This window comes from Orcinus orca, chromosome 5 (genome assembly GCF_937001465.1).
Source record: "Orcinus orca chromosome 5, mOrcOrc1.1, whole genome shotgun sequence".
NCBI classification, from domain to species: domain Eukaryota; kingdom Metazoa; phylum Chordata; class Mammalia; order Artiodactyla; family Delphinidae; genus Orcinus; species Orcinus orca.
Window position 1 is genome coordinate 26,771,734 of NC_064563.1, and position 20,196 is coordinate 26,791,929.

Sequence of the window (20,196 nt, forward strand, 5' to 3'; positions counted from 1 at the left end):
TATTCTTTTTCATAGTCCTTTCCATTATGGTTTATTACAGAATACTGAATATAGTTCCCTGTGCTATACAGTAGGACCTTGTTGTTTATCCATTCTATATATAATAGTTTATATCTGCTAATCCCAAACTCTCAATCTATCCCTCCCCCACCCCCTCCCCCTTGGCAACCACAGGTCTGTTCTCTATGTCTGTGAGTCTGTTTCTGTTTGGTCGATAAAGTTCATTTGTGTCGTATTTTAGATTCCACATGTAAGTGACTTATTTCACATAGTATTCACATAGTATGATAATCCCTTGGTTCATCCATGTTGCTACAAATGGTATTATTTCATTCTTTTTTATGGCTGAGTAGGATTCCATTGTATATATGTACCACATCTTTATCCATTCATCTGTTGATTGTCCACTCATTCTTTTTTTTTCTTTTTTTTGTCCACTCATTTTTTTTTTTTTTTTTTTTTAACGGTACACGGGCCTCTCACTGTTGTGGCCTCTCCCGTTGCAGAGCACAGGCTCCGGATGCACAGGCTCAGCGGCCATGGCTCACGGGCCCAGCCACTCCGTGGCACGTGGGATCCTCCCGGACCGGGGCATGAACCCGTGTCCCCTGCACCGGCAGGCGGACTCTCAATCACTGTGCCACCAGAGAAGCCCTGTCCACTCATTCTTAATCTTTACTTTATCTACTTTATCCTCTAAATGTTAGATTGATTCAGTACTGTGTAATTGGGTCTTTTTCTCTATAAATATTCTCTCTTTAAATGAGAAAGAATCTGAATTCATCTGGTCCTGTAATATGATTTACGTTTTGATGATTTCATAGTGGAAATTCTAGTCCAGACCTCTCTTGAGCTTTGGACTTTTGGGCTTATGCAAGTTAGGTCCTGGCAGGAAACAGATGGAATACACAAAAATGTTTCACTGAAAAGAATTTAATGAAGGGACTATTTTCATTGATATGGGCAAGGTTAAGAGAACCAGCATGGAATGTTAAGGAGCCCAGGGACTAGAAACGGCAGAAAACATATGCTCCCCTTAGTCCTGGGCAGGAAGAAATGGCATTACCAGAGCCTGGTTGAGAGCTAGAATCATGGTGCGGGCGAAGGGCTCTCATTGTATATAACCACTGCCAGGGCCACCTCACAACGCAGAGAGAACAGGAAGTATAAATAACACATGCTCTCCTCCTGCCCTTTGTTCCCTTGTTGGTGCCTCCTGTTGACTGAATTTAGTGGGAAGACAGAGGGAAAGATATCTTGAGTGATGAAATCTGGTTAGCTTCCTAGGCACATAGCAAGGCAGGAAAGAGCAGAGAATGGATCTGAGGATGAGGGAAGATGACAGATAGAGACTGTCCAGCTTTCTCTTTGTAATCTCTATTTGTCCGTCTTTTAAACATCTCAATTCCAAACATTACATGTCCGTTAAAAAAAATCTTTATTTTCCCTTTAACCTGTTTCTCTCACAGTCTTCCCTTCTCAGGAGATGGTACCAGTGTCTACCTAGAAGCTCAGTTGCTTCAAAACCTGGAAGGTATTCATGAGCCCTTCATTTCTTATATCCTTTAAAATTGAGTATCAACAAGGCCTTCCAAGTCTAGCCCCAAAATATATCTTTCCATCTCTGCCGCCACCACCCTTATACAAGTGACCGTCATCTTTCTCCAGGAATACTGTAAAAACCTCCTAACAGTTCTCTCCTATTGCTCTTCCTTTCCTGCATCTTTAATCAGTTATTTACACAGCATTTGAAGTACTCTTCTTACAACTTATACTCACATTATCCCCTGCCTAAATTCCTTCTATTGTTTTCATTGCTCTTATAAGGCTGTACGTGGTCTGTATATCTTTCCACCATCATATTGTGCAACTTTTTTTTTTTTGCGGTACACGGCCTCTCACTGCTGTGGCCTCTCCTGTTGCGGAGCACAGGCTCTGGATGCGCGGGCTCAGCGGCCATGGCTCACGGGCCCAGCCGCTCCGCGGCATGTAGGATCTTCCCGGACCCAGGCACGAACCCGCATCCCCTGCATCGGCAGGTGGACTCTCAACCACTGCGCCACCAGGGAGGCCCCATATTGTGCAACTTTTATCTTCCTTTCTCCCTGTATTTCAGCATTGTTTTGTTTGTGTTTCTTAAACATGTCAAGTTTTTTCCTGCTTTACAGCCTTTGCAATACATAGTTTCTTTACTTGGAATATTATCCTGGATCTTTTTCATTCTTTAGATCTCAGAGTTTCCTGATCACCCTATCTAAGTTCCTGATCACCTCATCCCAGTTCTCTCTCATGTGATCACGTTTATTTCTTTATAGCACTTATCACAACCTTATGTATGTACTTGTTTAATGTCTTCTTCTCATATCAGTGTCCCATGTAAGCAAGTAGGGAGAGCTTATCTCGTACACCTGGCACAGTATTCTAGGCATACATAATAAATATTTGGTGAGTGGCAGATGAACGAACTATTTGTCTAAATATAAGAGCTTTAAAATTAGAATGTTGACACAGACTATGTGAGTATCATCTATATCTGCTTTTCATTTAAGAATGGGCTAGAAACATGCGATTAGTGAATTATGGCTTATTAAACCTAAGCTGAGTCTTAATCCAAATCAGAAGTTCGTAAATTAAATGTAATTTTAGGCTTTGGTAAAACTGATGATTCTCTGTGCTTTGGAAGAGAAAAAAAGTTTATCCCAACATCTAACCTGGAGAACGTGTTGGACACCTAATTTCCTCTCTACTGTGAGGTAGTGTACACCCTTCTTACTGCCCCCCGACCCCAGCCTGGCAGTGTGTGTAACCTAGAGATACTTAAATTAGGTGCCTCAATGCCAAACAATGCAACTTTCTCCTGGAGTTGGAAAATATTCTAATTGCTACTTCTCCCCAGCCACCCCCCCCCTTTTTTTTTTTGGTCCCTTTTCTTGCCTATACATAAAGATTTTTAAAGAGGGGAAAATTCTTCTTTGCAGAGTACTCACATTCCCAGTTTTTAATAATACTAACTTAAGTTTATTTAACACTTTACTATATTCTAAGGGCTTAACACGTGATATCTTATTTAATCTCTACAACAAACTCTATGCAGTTGGTGCTTTCATTGTCCCATCTTACAGACCCAGAGGAGCTAAGTAACTTACCCAGCATCAAATACTAGGAAGTGTCAAAACTGGGATTCAAACCCAGGTTTGGCTGAGTTAAAGCCCATACCCACTCCTCTAGGACCCTTTTTCAAGAAAGAATTAACCCTGTCCACTTCAGGAGACCCAAAGTGCCATGGACAGTGATACCTAACCTGTAATTGTTGATGCCCAAGGCTTGTACCCCTTTATTACTATTACATCAGTGGATATTGACCTCTATGTCAGACCTTCATTCTGGCAGGGTACCTGTTCCGTAATCAAGTACTTTTTTTTTTTCCACCTTAGCTCTAAATGCTCTAGGTAAGGACATTCACTTGTCTTTCTCTATTCTTCTTCTCCTTAAGATAAATATCCTCTCCACTCTGGATGCTGACATGAGTCAGATCCTGAAAATCCCACCGTAGCTCAACTGTAATTCAAAAGCTTATGATCTTCTCACTGTACAGTACTGTTTAATCATATTTTGATTGTAAATCAGTTTCACTAATTTTTAAAGTATTACATGTGAAAATATATGCTTTGGGAAAAATTTAATTCACCAACTGTTTATTTCCAATATTCTAATGTAGTTAGATAAAATAGAAATAATATAAATAAATTGTTGATTTATGAAATTTGATCTGTATAAAACTTATGTAGTACCTTTTTTATGTGGGTTTTTTTTTTCCCTTAGGCTGATTATTTGCAACCCAAGTTGTTGGGCATCTTGGCCTTTTTTAACATGCAGTTACTGAGCTCCAGTGTTGGCATTGAAGATAAGAAAATGGTAGGTGGTGATAGTTGAGTTGCAAAGTGCCAGAACAGAATTCATATAGAATATGCAGGAGACATGACTTCTCCTTCTAGCTGCAAACATTCAAAGATGAAAAATAATCAAACACATGATATTCTGTGTTCCTGAATAACTCACATAAGCTTTCGGGGAATCTAAACAGAAAAATTATATCATTTACTGTTCTTTTGTTTATAAGGGACAGAAAACTCACCCAAACTGGCTTAAAGGAATTTGTTGGCTCTGTAACTAAAAGTGTGAGGATAATATAGCTTCGGGCATAGCTTGATTTTGGACACGGTGTTCTCAGAATTAATCAGTTAGCTCAAATTCCTTTGGATTGGCTCTAACTTAAGTGCTAGGTGATGGCCCTAACGGCTTCAGGCTCACGTCGTCACAACATCTAGCTCAGTGGGAAGAAAAGAGACCAGCAGTCCCTGATAGCTCAAACAGAAGTTGCATTATTGAATGCATTGGCCCAAATTGGTCTCATGTGAGTCATGGCCCGTGGTGCTTTTGAATACCAAAAATGTTAAGTTACAGAAAGTAAAGTAACTTCAGTATTTGTCAGTGTATGTTTAAATGCATTTGGCACAGTGAAATTTCCTTATGATTGCTGACACAATTGGTCACCCCTGGAAATGTTTGTCTGTAGATGGGGATAGAATTTTAGGTATTGATTAAATTTCCCTTTTTATTTGTCTCCACTCTTCAGTCAGTAAAATTATAATGAAAGCCCATGAATGGAAGCTTTTATTTCAGTCTGTACTCCCCTTCTCTTAATTAATTAACCTCTAAAAATTTCAGCAACCAATACTTGTCCTTTTGGTGTCAACTGGTAAACTTAATCCCCCAAATAACTTCTATCTATGTGAAATCTTTCTTACTGTTATCCCAAGTGAGAGAATAACCTCAAATCTAAGAATACTAGAGTTTGTTTTAAACCATAAAGAGTTTGCATATTTTGGCACATAGTTAAGGTTGACTGGAGAGTTTCTTTACCCCTTCATTAGAATCTGGAGCTATTCATACAAGTCTGATTCTGTATTCCACACCAATACAAATGTGTGTATTATTTTCTGAGTATGTCATTAGTTACCTATTTGTTTTATTACTAAATTAGAGCATGTTGAATTTAGTACCATTAGGACAAAAATGCATGTGCTGCATAGCAGTTTGGGATGGATATGAAGAAGATTAAACAATAGGTATTAGATTCTTAATAAATTTGAAAATTACTGCTTAAGGGGACCACCAGAACCAAAATAACAAATCACCTTCAAAGAGGGGGAAAAAAAAAAGAACTCAACTCGTGTTTTTCAAATTTATAACTCTTACATAAGCACTTGGACAGAATAAACTGCCAACATTTATTAGACCTTGTGTTGCCAGAGAATAGGTACTCTGAGATTAGTGTGGGAAGCACTTGTCCTTAGGGCTCATCTGCTCCTGCCAGCTTCTTTATGGCTTTATTTTGAGGCCCTGCTTATTTTATAGGCCTTGAACAGTTTGATGTCTTTGATGAAATTAATGGGACCCAAACATGTCAGTTCTGTGAGGGTGAAGATGATGACCACACTGAGAACTGGCCTTCGATTCAAGGATGATTTTCCTGAATTGTGTTGCAGGTAAATGACTGCCTGAGTTCATTAGATTTTTTGCGTTTCCCAATACTAACTTGATTTCTTAATCTCTTTGAGGGAATTTGGGTTCAAACCAGAAATAAGAAATAGTTAAGATAGAAAGGCTATTTGTTTTGAAAAGGGAATGTGTTTCCTTCTTTAAAAACATTTTTCTGTGAAGTATTTTAATATATTGGGAAATAGAATAATATAATGAACCCCTATATACCCGTTTCCCAGCCTCAGTAGTTATCAATATTGTTAATCTTATTTAATCTTTCCACCTCTACCTTTTTTATTGTTACTTGGAATGTTTTAAAGAAAACCCAGTATCATATCATTGTACTTCTAAATATACCTCAGATGTATCTAGAGGATAAGGACATTTTAAAAAATATATAACCATCATAAATTATTATACTTAGCAGAACTAATAGGAATTCCTTAATATTATCTAAAATTCAGCTTTCCCCAATTGTCTCAAAGATGTTTTTTCCCAAAGATGTTGGTTTGCTTGAATTAGAATCCACATAAGATGCACATGTCACACATTTGGTTGTTTGACCCCCTAAGTAACTCTTACAACAGATTCGTCCCTTAAGTCTCCTCTCCACATTTCTTTTAGGCCACTGAGATTTTGGCGTGTAGGATTTAGCTGATTGCTAATTTAATTTAATTTCAGTAATACTGCTAACAATAAAACTACTGAATGCAGTTTAAGCTTCTGAAAGTTTCTTTTTGTTCTTGACTATATTTTATTGGAGATGTACAGTCAGAATAATATATTTTACTATATTCAAAATCCTGTGATAAACCATAATGGAAAAGAATATTAGAAAGAATTAAAAAAAATAATATGTTTTAAAGTCATGTGAAAGAATTCTTTCCTATATAGCTGTGCCATCTACTTGGTATTATTAGGTTCAGTTTAAGTTTGCTTAAAATTTTTAGAGGTTGCTTTTTCCTTCTATTTTATTTAATTTAAAAATCATATAAAGCATTTACTTTGTCCCAAATTCAAATTTGTGTAACAAGTTACACTCAGAGAATCTAGCCTTCATTCCTGAATTGCTAAAAATAGATGTGTCTATTTTTATTAATTTTTGTATAATCTCCCCCTTTCTAAAAGTATAAGCAAATGCACACTTACTCACAGATACTTTTTTTTTCATGTTAACCCTGCACCAAAAGGTAGCATATTATAAGCATTGTTTTTCACCTTGCTTTTTTTGACTTAGTGTATTATAGAGATCATTCTATTTGAGTATACAGTACTGATCTTTATTCCATTTTTATAGCTGCCTTGTAATCTTTTTGCTTGTATGTATCATTGTTTGTTCATCTAATAATTAACTGATGGAGCTTTGCAAAGAATAAAAATGATGTGACTTTTAACTTTTGTTTTTTCACATAGGGCTTGGGACTGCTTTGTTCGTTGCCTGGATCACGCTTATCTAGGCTCCCTTCTCAGTCATGTAATAGTAGCTTTGTTACCTCTCATACACATCCAGCCTAAAGAAACTGCAGCTATATTTCACTACCTCATAATTGAAAACAGGTATTGTAAATGAAATTAATAAAGATAACAGCTTTCTATTACTGCATTTTTATGTCTAAATGAAATTAATAAAGATAACAGCTTTCTATTACTGCATTTTTGTGTCTCAGGGTATTAAGGTTACTGTTGGTAGTGTGGAACTGTTCACATTCTTTTTAATTTAGAGTCCGTTAATAAACAGAAGTAATTGACATGCTTTAAGTCAGTACATACCAAACTGATGCTCTTTCAATTGTGACATGGCTTTTATTATTATTATATTTTAAGCTTAGTAGTTAGTACATCAATAACTGAAAATTATTTTTCATCAATTTTGAAAGGGGTGAGACTAATATTACCTTTCTTCTCACAGTTAAAAGGCAGACAATTGAATGCATGAGAAAGATTAGGAGAGCTAATAACTTTTTTTCTACAGCTTACCTTAGTTGAAACCCTTATTACTTCATTGCATTAACCAGCCTCCCTTCCTTTAAGCTTTTATTATGTTTCTTCATATTGTTCATATTTTAAAACATCTCTTTATCTGTATCATTTCAGCGTGCAGAGACACTCTGTGTTTCTCCATTTCCTAGCTGATAAATTCCAAATTGTTTATTTTGATATTCAAGGTTTTCTAAAATCTGGCCACATCTTATTTCTTAAAATCATTTCCCAAGATTTTTCAAAGCAGATATTAGACTGTAGCCAATCCAGACTGCTAATGCAAGAATATACATTACTCCTTCCCATTTTTATTTTTCACTCAGGCTGCTTTTTAGCCTGGAATGTCTTTCTATACACTGAAAGTTTTTTTGTCCATTTTTACACATACTGTTGTATGTCATAGTTACTTCTGAAAAATTAGGATTTAAGTACTATTTATTTACCTACTTATCCTTATTCTGTTGCAGTTCCATTAATCATTTTCTGTAACTGTTCAATCAGGGAGAAAATACAGAAGAAAAGGTTAATGGAGTTTTTTCCAATTAAAATACTCTTATTTTTGGTATTTTGTACATAATGGAACAATATAATCACTGATCTAGATCACTTTTTAAATACCTTTTGGATTATTAAGCAAATAGCATATCTTTGCTGTTTATTTTAGAGGAATTATTTCTCTGCCTTTTCATATAATAAAAAAATTCTCTTTCACTCTGCCAGATAGAAGACCTTAAGGTCTCTGAGTGAAGGAGTTACCGCAGCTTTCTTTATTTTTACATCCCCAGTTTCTAGCAAATAGTAGCACACAGTAGTTACTTAATACCTGTTTGTTGCATGAGTTAATGAAGACTAGAATTTAGAAACACTTTTATTTGGACCCAGAAATATTAGTGCTTTATATTTGAAGCAAGTTAAAAATTGCAGCCTCAGTAAGAATTACTTACTTATTTTTCTCTAGTATATCTTTGTGAGAATTTGTGTTTTGGAGTTGGGTTTGTATTGCCGCATTATAAACCACTCCAAAACCTAGTGTCTTAAAACAACAAGCATTTTTATTTACTCATGATTTTGCAGTCTGGGCTGGGTTCAGCTGGTCAGTTCCTTGGCTGTTCTTACCAATGGTCATTGCAGTCAGCCAGCAGGTAGACTTGGCTGGGCTTCTCCCTCTTTCATTTAGTCTCAGAGCTTCTCTCTGTCTCCATGTAACCTGTCTCTGATGGTAGGCAGACTTCTTACATGGTGACTCAGGACTCTCATGAGGACAAAACCAGAAGCTTCCAGACCTTTTTAACACTTAGGCCCCAAATAGGCCCAACATCTCTTCTGCCACATTCTGTTTTTTAAAGCAAGTCACACACGTAGCCCAAATTGAAGGTGAAGTGACTACACATAGGAGTATATACCAAGACATAGAGATTATTCAGGGCCACCAATGTAGCAGACTGCCACAGGGTGATTTTGTTAGATTTGATTATTTGTCACTATTACCTGAGAATCCTAGACATGGTTAGGAAAAATAATTTGCATGTCAACAGTCAACTAGCACTTTCAAGTGTGAATTAAGTTGGCCTTAGTTTCAACCTCTGCTTTGTGTTTTTTTTTATTTCATATTTGGCAAGTAATTCTTTTTCTTCCAACTAACTATTAGGGATGCTGTGCAAGATTTTCTTCATGAAATATATTTTTTACCTGATCATCCAGAATTAAAAAAGATAAAAGCAGTTCTACAGGAATACAGAAAGGTATTTAATTTTTTATGTATGGTTTAGGAGATCATTGATATAAAATTATTCCTGAGTTCCAGAGCACTGAGTAGAGATTCTTTAGAATCATATCTAAGGATATTATAGTCATATTCTGATGACTAATTTCTGATGACTAGATAATCCTATCTTGAGTCCATGATTTTTAGAAGGAAGTTTTCATCTAGATCAAAGATGTAATAGGATTAGATAGAACAGAGAGCAAAGGATACAGTTCTTATGCCTTTACTACCCAGATCACTATGTTCTTCCTTACAGTCCCTAAAAGAAGTGACTGTAGCTGCATACTCTGAGTAAAGAAAAAAAGCTGTGGGAGGATTCCAATTTTTTTGTGCTACAAACCATGTTATGGAAGTGTCAGATCTGATTCTGAGCTTTACAAGGGGAATCATATGTAGTTCCAACATCCTGAAGTTCAGTGAACTCTCTGAAATTATAAAAATATTAGTGATGATTCCATAGAATTTTAGGGCAGGAAGTGGGATACCTGACTTTGGGTCAGAGTAGCAGATGTATTTACTACAGATCGCAAGATTGATTCTGAAGACTTTATATGCTTTTTTACTGGGTAAATCATCAGTCATAAGAAAGTAAGTAGTCAAAATAAGGGGTGAATTATCTGCTTAATCTGTAGACCTCGTTCAAGGCTATTGTGTAGCCCTTTGTAAATTAAGGGAAACTTGCCTTTCTTACCAAGAAGGATTTATTTTGGATAAGTAAAGTCTTTAGTTGAAATAAAATTTTTCTCCAGATCTAAAGATTTTAGAATGAAATCCCTTTCCCTGAGAATTACTAAAAGTTCATGTGCTATACAAAGGAAGAGATAGAAATTATTTTTTAAAACTGCTTTCAATTGGGGTACAGTTTAACTACTTTAATGGTAACTATGTAGGAAATACAGGCCTTCTGAAATGGTTCCTGAAGTGGTTAATTGATAAGGTGTATCTCTCTGTGCTCTTTATATAGGAGACCTCTGAGAGTACTGATCTTCAGACAACTCTTCAGCTATCAATGAAAGCAATTCAACATGAAAATGTAGATGTTCGTATTCATGCTCTTACAAGCTTGAAGGAAACCTTGTATAAAAATCAGGTATACCAAGATATAATTAAAGAGCTATAGAAAAGAAAGGTTGGAAGTTTAAAGAAAAGATGACCGATTGGTGTATTTGCTTGAGATTCAGTAGGTTCAATGAAAGAAGTGATTTTTATTTTACCAAGATTATCAGATATGACTTAGAATCAGTAATTCATGAGTTACCCTTTGAGGCTGAAGAGCTTTGCATATTTTTTTGTTGTTTTGGAAGTGTCATGATTTGGCAGTTATATTTTAGGTTTACTGCATCTTCCTGAGGAAGGGTTGTTTGTGTTTGTACAGCAGCAGTTTCTGTGAGTTTTCTCATATAACTTCCTGTAGCTATCTTTCATATACAATTTCAGTAATTATGCCATTTTACATTTTGATGGAATTAAATGTTTTAATGAAGCTGAATTTTTAAATTTCCTTTTTTATGGGACCATGAACTTTATTCTTTTCCTTGTCAGCATAATGTAGATTATCCCTAACCTTGGTAAGAGTGAGAACTGGTATTTAAAATACCAGATCACTATAGACTGTAAATCATAAAGTGGAAAAATTTTAAATGAGGTATTCATTTTTGCATATCAAGAACCCATATGATGGGTCTTCCCTGGTGGGCCAGTAGTTAAGACTTCGCCTTCCAATGCATGGGGTGCGGGTTCAATCCCTGGTTGGGGAGCTAAAATCCCACATGCCTTGCAGCCAAAAAACCAAAACATAAAACAGAAGCAATATTGTAACAAATTCAATAAAGACTTTAAAAATGGTCTACATCAAAAAAATCTTAGGGCTTCCCTGGTGGCGCAGTGGTTGAGAGTCTGCCTGCTGATGCAGGGGACACGGGTTCGTGCTCCGGTCCCGGAGGATCCCACATGCCACGGAGGCTGCTGAGCCTGCGCTCCACAATGGGAGAGGCCACAACAGTGAGAGGCCCGCGTACTGCAAAAAAAAAAAAATCTTAAAAAAAAGAAAAAGAACCCATATGATAAGATATGAGAGCCTAAGACCCTCAGGAGTTAGTGAATTGCAAAACTGTGTTATATTTGTTTTCATGATAGAAGGAAGCATTTACTTAGGACAAAAGATATACATGATGGTAACCAAGTACATGCTTCAGAGTCAGTGCACTTGTGTAACCAGTGTGGGAAACAGCCAACATGGAGATGATCCTACCACATGTGAGGAGCCTTGAATCTCCTTCACTGTAGGTTTAACACCCTCCTAACTGTAGATCTAGATTATCAGTAGATAATACAGTCAGTATACTGGCCCAAAACACCTAGGAATAAAGAGAGAAGGAAATGGTTTCTTTTCCAACTATGGCAAGAAGGTAACATCAAAGTTGAAAGCAGTTCAGTTAAGTTCTTGAATAGTGCTATCCAAAAGAATTTTTTGTGAGGATGGAAATGTTCTGCACCTACACTATATAAGCACTGCAGCCACTAGCCACATGTGGCTCTCTGGAGCACTTGAAATGTATGATTGAAGAACTGAATATTTTATTTAATTTTGCTTAATTTAAATTTAAACAGCTGCATGTGGATAGTGGCTATCTTATTGGACTATCTTAGTGCAGCTCTAGAAGAACCTACAGCAATAACCAGAGTAGGAAAATGATGTAAGATAACAGGGTTAGAGATCAAGAGAGTCTTTGTAGCGATGCTGTGAGAGTCCATGAAAGAACAAACACAAAAGATATTCTTTTAAAAGTTCAAATCTTAGCCACAGAGAAAGGAAAAGATACTTTAGGAGTGCGTTGAAAGACAGTGTTTATCTAAAAGTAGATCTAAAGTTGTATAACTGTATAAACAAATAATTTGGTATAATGTAGTAATAAAGCACACTTAAAGATGGTGTGACAGTTAATAAGGTGATGGCTAATGTAGCCTTGGATGCGTAACTACTTTGATGGACTGACCTTGCAAAAGTGCTGTACTCTAGGGTAGTCACCAGAGGATCATTGACATTAAAGAAATGACAGCTTCTACTCCTTACTTTTAAGGAGGAATATACATTTTTGAAGGAATAGAGGACAGCTAAGCTCAGTGGATAGCAGAAAAATTTAACTTCTGTGTCAAAAAAAATCAGGCTATAGATCAAACTAAGCAACCGTATAACCACTTTATGAAAATTGATGCTGTTCAGGTTGAAGTGAATCCCTATGGTTAAATCCCAGAAGGACAAGTTGTTTGTGTTGAGACCAAAATAAACTTGGATGACAATGCAGAATAAATAATAAAAAGATATATTTACTAATAATTACAAATCTGAGAATGAGCCCATTGAAAATAAAGCTGCTAGGGACTTCCAAGTTATCCTAGGATAATGGTGAATGTCTAAATGTGAATCTCTGTATACCCTGCAAAACGTCATAAATAGCAAAAAGGAGAGCAAATAAAACCACACATAAGTCACACCTTCAACATAACTGTGAGACTGAGAATACTATGAACTTCAAATTACATGTAATCAGCAGAGCTATCTCTGGAGCTCATGCCACAAGCTTGTGTTGAGAACAGTTAGATTCTGAGGAGACCCTATGAAAAAAAAGTGGACTGAAGGAACTATGGATGATGATAAAGCAAAGACAAAATCACCAACCGAGACGATCCCACTCTAGGTACAACGATACTGAAAGTTGGTCTAAGATGTGGTACATCAGAGAATTGGTTATGGGGAAGGTACTTGAAAGTGTGTAGATCCTAAGGTTGCAGTCTTTGGAAGCTATTATCTCTGGGGAGAAGTAAAAGAATAGGTAGGGGAAGGCACTTTTTGGAGAGAGTAGTAAACAGAAGGAAGAAAGTAAGAGAGAGAATTTTAAGGGTCCTGCAGAAATAAAAAGAAATCCACAAAATCAAAGATATACCTCCCCATACTACTCTCCTGCCAGTAAAAGCTACTTATGAAAAAAACTACACTGAGCTATGCTGACAGAAAAGAGTACTTACAAAATCAGAATCTTGTAAGCTACTACAAAATCCTTACTGTTAACTGCATACAGCTATTATGAAGGGCCCACAATATAAATAGAAAAAAAAATATATGTTCTATACATATACAAAGTTACTGTAAGACAAAAACAGAAAATGAAATCTTTGGTTGATGACAGTTTCTCCCCCAAAACCAATCATAAAGCATAAGTAAACTAGACTTAGCACTATAACCTGAATTAAATATTTCAAGCAAGCATTTGCAGATATAAAAGAAGAATTAAGGGAATTTCCTGGCAGTCCAGTGGTTAGGACTCCACACTTTCACTGCTGAGGGCCCAGGTTGAACCCCTGGTCTGGGAACTAAGACCCTGCAAGCTGTGTGGCGTGGCCAAAAAAAAAAAAAAGAAGTGAGAAATTTAAACAGAGAAATGGATAAAAAAACAAGATATGAAACAAGAGGTGACTGAACTGAAGAAATTGAAGAAATGAAGGTTAAATTATAAGGACTGTGGGGGGAGAATATATATGACTAAAACTTTAGTAAGGAGCATTGACGAAAGGCAGAAGAATTATCAAGAGAACAAAAATGAGATTAGAGAAAGGAGTACAAAGGATCAAAGAAGTAGGTGAAATAGAAGCTTGGCAAAGATTTCACATACAAATAGAGTTTCTCAAAAAGAAAAATAAAACAATAGAACATAATTAGTATTTAAAACTATAACCCAAGAAAATTTTCTGGAAATAAAAGACTTTCATTTCATAAAATGAAAGGATCCATTGTGTACCTGTGAACATTGACCCCAGAATAGTCAACCCTGAGACATATCTTAGACTTTAATAATAAGAAATCTTCAGGACCTACAGGTAAAATATTTTTAAAAAATCACTTAAAAGGGCAAGAAAAGTATCAGAATTCTCAACAGCAATATACAGAGTGAGCCTAGAGGATAGCAGCATTTTCAAAAACGTAAGGGACACAAAAATAAGCCAAGCTGTCCTTAGAATATCACAGATAAGAAACACAGTTTTAACATACAAGAATTGAAGAAATGGACTTTCCTGGCGCAGTGGTTGAGAGTCCGCCTGCCGATGCAGGGGACACGGGTTCGTGCCCTGGTCCGGGAAGATCCCACATGCCGCGGAGCGGCTGCGCGCGTGAGCCGTGGCCGCTGAGCCTACGCTTCTGGAGCCTGTTCTCCGCAACGAAAAGAAGAATTGAAGAAATATGAGTTTCACAAGCAAGCCCTTCCTAAGAGGTATGCTACAGAATGGCTTCACTCAATCAAGAGATGACTGGGGAGACTTTGGCAAAAGAACTTATGGTTACTAGTTATATATTTAAAACAACGGTGGGGACAAATTTGGGAGAATTCTATGTAAATGCTATATATTTTAATAAAATAGAAATTATGCAAGTTTTTAAATGGGAGAAGAAGAGACTAAGATATAAATTAAATGAGCTTAGTCACTATTGTGTAGGCAACAACTAGGAATCAAAATATACTATTTAAAACTGGTAAACAGTTAAAGAAGCTTAAATAAAGAGACCAGAGACATTACAAAAGATATTTCTGTAAAGGGTACCTCTAGAACAAAAGTATAAATTTTCTTCTATACCAAAAGAAATTAATTTTTAGGAGCTAATTATAATTTTAAAAAACTTATAGAATTGAGGCCCGGCATATCAGTCATATTAATAAATGTGAAAGACCTTAAAAGAAAAAATATTACAAATTGACTTACAAAGCAGGAAACAATTCTGTGCTGTTTGTAATACACACGTATAAAATAAATTATTTAGAAAGGCTAAAAATAAAGGAGTGAGCAGATTTTTAAGTTGTAAGAAAGCAGGAATTCTGATTCTGCCCCTAGACAAAGGAGAATAGAAACCAAAAAGTATGAAATGTGACAAAAAAGGGTACTTTATAATACTAAAAGCTGTAATTCACAAAAATACAATAGAAGATATGGAACTTACAAAGACGATACATTATGAATATATATACTCCTGAGCAAGCAAACCCGTAGAGACAGAAGATAGATTAGTGGTTGCCTGGGGCTGGGAGGTTGGGAGGAAATGGTGAGTGAACTAATAATAGAATTAATGAAAAAAATCATACTGTTATTTTCATAAATGCTGAAACGGCCTTTGACAAACTGTACCATCCATTTCAGATAAAAACACTAAAGAAAATAGGAATCGATGGATAGTACTAATATATTATAAATGTATAGATATGCATATGTGTGTTTATGTATACTGCATACACACGTGCACACACATGCACGCATGCACACTTGATGGGAAAATAAGATGCATTCCCAGTGAAAGCAAGTTTGCTCATTATCTCCACTACAATTTAACATTCAGTTGGAAATATTGGCCAATGAATTTAGATAAGAGAAAACAATCAGAGGCATAAGAGTTGGAAAAGACATGAAACTATCTCTATTTGCAGATGGCATGCTAATATACTTGGAAAACTCTAGAAAATATCAATAAACTAGTTCAGACAACAAACAAATTCAGTAAGATAGGAGAATATAAAAATCATAATCTTCATATAGCAACAATAACCAGTTGGAAGACTTGTTGGAAAACCCAATTTACAGTAGTAACAGAAAAAGATAATATACTTAGGAGTAAGTGTAACAAGAAATGTATAAACCAATAAGAGGAAAACTGAAACACTCCTGAAAGACACAAAAATGTAATTGATTTAAACAAACGGAAACACCCCTTATTTATTGGGTAGGTTGACTCAATATTACAAAAATTTTAATTCTCCCTAGGATAGTTTATAAATTTAATGCCATCCCGAAGAAATGCCAAGTTGTTTGTTTTTTTAACTAGAGAAGTTCATACTTATGTTAAGATGGAAAAACAAACATGTAAAAAATAGCTAGGAAAAATCTGAAAAAAAAAGAAACTGTGGGAGTTCAGTAGCCCTCCCAGACATTAATATACTCTACAGCCTCTATAATTATAGCAGTGTGATACTGGTACATGAGTAAACAGACAGACCAGTGGGCAAAAAATAGAAAGTCTAGAAATAGACCCAAGTGTATATGGACATTTAGGACATGATAAAAACATGGATTTGTTCTTTTTTTCTTTTCTTTTCTTTCTTTCTTTCTTTCTTTATTGAACACACACTCATTTTATAAATTCTTTTGGAATTGAATATTTTTTGCTGAAAAATGAAACCCAGTTTATCTAACCTAGAAGTGAAGTAAAAACATTTTTAAGCACTTAGGAGAGAGGTATATTTTAAAATTACCTTTCATTTAGTGTTCATGTATTTATTGTCTTGAGTATGAACTGCATTTATCTTTGCCAACTAAAATGTTCTTTTCCTTATTGTTTTCTAGTTTTAGCAAGGTAATGTATGTCTATAATTATATTAGTTTTGCTGTTTATTGGTTACTAATTCATCTATTTTAAGTATTTATGCCTGAATAAACCTGTAATGTTATTTAAATGAGTTAATGTTGAAGTTTCTGGATGACATAAAATGTCTTTTTATTTTTCTTTTGAAACGTATTACTCTAATTTGAATCACATGGAGTTTGAGATGCTCATATATGCTTTACTTTTGCTAGAAGGAAAATTATGTAAACAAAGTAGTTCTAAAGTGGTCACACAGCTACAATATCTAAATCTAACTGGCTTGAGAATAGTCATTTCTTATGCCTAACAGTTTTTCTTACAGCATCCTCAGTAGATAGATGAAAAAAGATGACTTGAACCAACATATTTTTTCATAAAGCCTACCTCTTTCTTCCTACGTCTTTTTTTTTAAATCATCCCCACAGGACTCTTTTCCCATATCTTTTTCTGCTGTACTAGCTTTTTATACACTCCTCAGTTTTCTTATTTTAATTAATAGCTCTTCCTTATTGACTTATTTACTAAAATATCTATTATCTCTGAAAAGATACTCTTGAGCTCTTTTTCATCTTCTTCATTTCTTCTTTACCTTGTACACATATTTGTTATTGTACACATTGTATGATATTTTATCTGTTTGTTTGCATGTTTATTTTCCCTTTAGATTATAAACTCATTGGGATAAGACTATGTCTTATTTCTGTATACTGATGTAATAATACTTAGTAACTGTTTATTTAATGGATTAATGATTAAAACTTTTAAGTACACTTAATGGTTCTAATCCCACAGAACATATTGTGGACTATATTATGTGAACTCAGCAAAAACTAGGTGAAAAGACTAAAGATATAGTAATTTAATTTTGTCAATATTTGTCAGATATTCCTTAATATTTTTAAGCTTTCTGGTTAGGACAATATACTAGTTTGTAGAAGTTATATATAAACTTTCTACTTTTATTTTAGGAAAAACTGATCAGATATGCAACAGATAGTGAAACAGTGGAACCTGTTATTTCACAGTTGGTGACAGTGCTTTTGAAAGGTTGCCAAGATGCAAACTCTCAAGCTCGGTTGCTCTGTGGGGAATGCTTAGGGGAATTGGGAGCAATAGATCCAGGTCGGCTAGATTTCTCAACCACTGAAACCCAAGGAAAAGATTTTACATTTGTGGTAAGTTCTGGTAATTTGGAATGACCAGAAGAGTTCACTGTCCTAATGGGGTTTCTATATTGCATTTACAAGAAACTGTTCAGGTTATCCTTAGTGGCAGCTTGATCTAAACTAGACAATTTAGGTAATTTCTGAGTTTATTCCTTAATACTATTGCAGAGACCTTTAGCCAAAAACTATAAAGTTGGAGTCCAGTCTAGTGTGCTATGTTCTTTTAAATAAGCTTTCTAGGGACTTCCCTGGTGGCACAGTGGTTAAGCATCTGCCTGCCAATGCAGGGGGCACAGGTTCGATCCCTGGTCCGGGAAGATCCCACATGCTGTGGAGCAACTAAGCCCGTGTGCCACAACTGCTGAGGCTGCGTGCCACAACTGAAGCCCCCGCGCCTAGAGCCCATGATCCGCAACAAGAGAAGCCACTGCAATGAGAAGCCCACGCACCACAGCGAAGACCCAACGCAGCCAAAAATAAATAAAAAACAAAAAATAAATAAGCTTTCTAACCTAATCATGACAGATACTTAAAATCTAATTATTTAAATTTTACTATTTAAACACAATTGCTAAGTGTCTCCATGGGAAACTGATTCCCAGGGTGTTTTAATAGTGTGTATATAAAAATGTTTCCATAGTCGAATGAGTGTGGGAAATCTTGTAAAACAAAATTAAACAGAACTTTTAATATATTGGGGAATGTTATGAATCTCCTAGAGAAGAGTGTGTGAAAATTATTTTTTGGAGCTTCTCAGCTGACCAAGGTTCTACAGAATGCAAGTTAGGAAATTCTATATGTACAATTTTCTTTCTAAGAGTTAAAAAACAAAAAATGCAAATTGCTGGATTTATGTAAAAGTTGAATGAGTCTAACACTTTATAAATGGTCTGAAAAGCCTTAGATTTGGCTTCTTAGCTACAGATTATATTTTAGTCTTGGTACCAAACTTTGTTTAAACCTTACTGAGCTTTCCTTTTCTAAGTTAAATTGACTTAGGTGACTAAGTTAAATTCACCATGGAATGAGGTACAGTTTAAGAAAATTTATACAAATTAGCCTGTAATTTTTTCTTGTTCTTATTGAGACTGGAGTAGAAGATGCAAACTTTGCCTATGGATTATTGATGGAACTAACAAGAGCTTACCTCGCATATGCAGATAACAGCCGAGCTCAAGATTCAGCTGCTTATGCCATTCAGGTAAGAGTGTATATAGACATTACTGGCTTTATGTTATTAAATTCTAGTAAGAAAGTTGTAAATTCTATGCTTTAGAAACTCTTATTTTTTTTTTGACTGTCATTTTTATTATCAAAGTAATACAAGTTCTTAACAAAAATTTCAAAGAGTACAGAAATGTACCCTCCTAACAGATTATTATATGTACTTTGAAGTTTTTTCTATGTATATACAAATATATATGTTTTCTCCACCAAACAAGCAGATCATAGTACTTTATTTTCTTCTGTGCTTAATAGTCTTATCTTGTGTAATTTTCCATGTCAGTACATATATCTCTAATTCATTCTTTTCAATGACTTAATATTCAGTATGAACGTGCCATAATTTGTTTAAGAAATTTATTTAACACATTTAGGTTGTGTTCAATGTTTTGTTTTTACAAAAAAATGATTTCTGAAAACATGCATAATTTCGAAGTACTTGAGTGAATATATATCAATAATATAAATATCCAGAAATTAAAATGTCTCAGAGCAGATACAGAGTTTACGTTTGATAGATTTCATCAAAAAAGTTTCACCAGTTTATATTCCCTTGACAAACCTGCCCTTAATTAAAATTTTAAGTCTTTGCCAGTGACAAATAAAAAATGATATTGTTTCATTTTAATTTACATTTAATTACGAGAGAGGTGTAACATCTTTTATATATTTATTGCTTTTTTGTGAATTTTCTCTACATGATCTTTTCCCATTTTTTCCTTGGTATTGGTCTTTTTTTTAACTGATTTTTTTTTTTTTTTTTAAGATACTGGGAGTAGGAGTTTATTTATTTATTTATTATTTTTGCTGTGTTGGGTCTTCGTTTCTGTGCGAGGGCTTTCTCTAGTTGTGGCAAGCGGGAGCCACTCTTCATCGCGGTGCGCAGGCCTCTCACTATCGCGGCCTCTCCTGTTGCGGAGCACAGGCTCCAGATGCGCAGGCTCAGTAGTTGTGGCTCACGAGCCTAGTTGCTCCACGGCATGTGGAATCCTCCCAGACCAGGGCTTGAACCCGTGTCCCCTGCATTAGCAGGCAGATTCTCAACCACTGCGCCACCCGGGAAGCCCTTAACTGATTTTTTAAGACCTATTTGGATGTAGTGGAAATTAACCCTA

At 35.4% G+C, this 20,196-nt stretch overlaps 1 protein-coding gene across 5 annotated transcripts in view; it reads left to right on the plus strand.

Moving 5' to 3' along the window:
- ATR (ATR serine/threonine kinase) overlaps positions 1 to 20,196 on the plus strand; it is a 104,266-nt gene that overhangs the window by 27,813 nt on the left and 56,257 nt on the right. For all 5 annotated transcript variants that reach the window (XM_033402776.1, XM_033402778.2, XM_049709824.1 and 2 more), the window contains 7 exons: positions 3,823 to 3,915; positions 5,419 to 5,549; positions 6,958 to 7,101; positions 9,173 to 9,266; positions 10,254 to 10,379; positions 17,660 to 17,866; positions 18,945 to 19,058. In XM_033402776.1, coding sequence (XP_033258667.1) covers positions 3,823 to 3,915; positions 5,419 to 5,549; positions 6,958 to 7,101; positions 9,173 to 9,266; positions 10,254 to 10,379; positions 17,660 to 17,866; positions 18,945 to 19,058 — 909 coding nt within the window. The remainder of the gene's footprint in view (positions 1 to 3,822; positions 3,916 to 5,418; positions 5,550 to 6,957; positions 7,102 to 9,172; positions 9,267 to 10,253; positions 10,380 to 17,659; positions 17,867 to 18,944; positions 19,059 to 20,196) is intronic.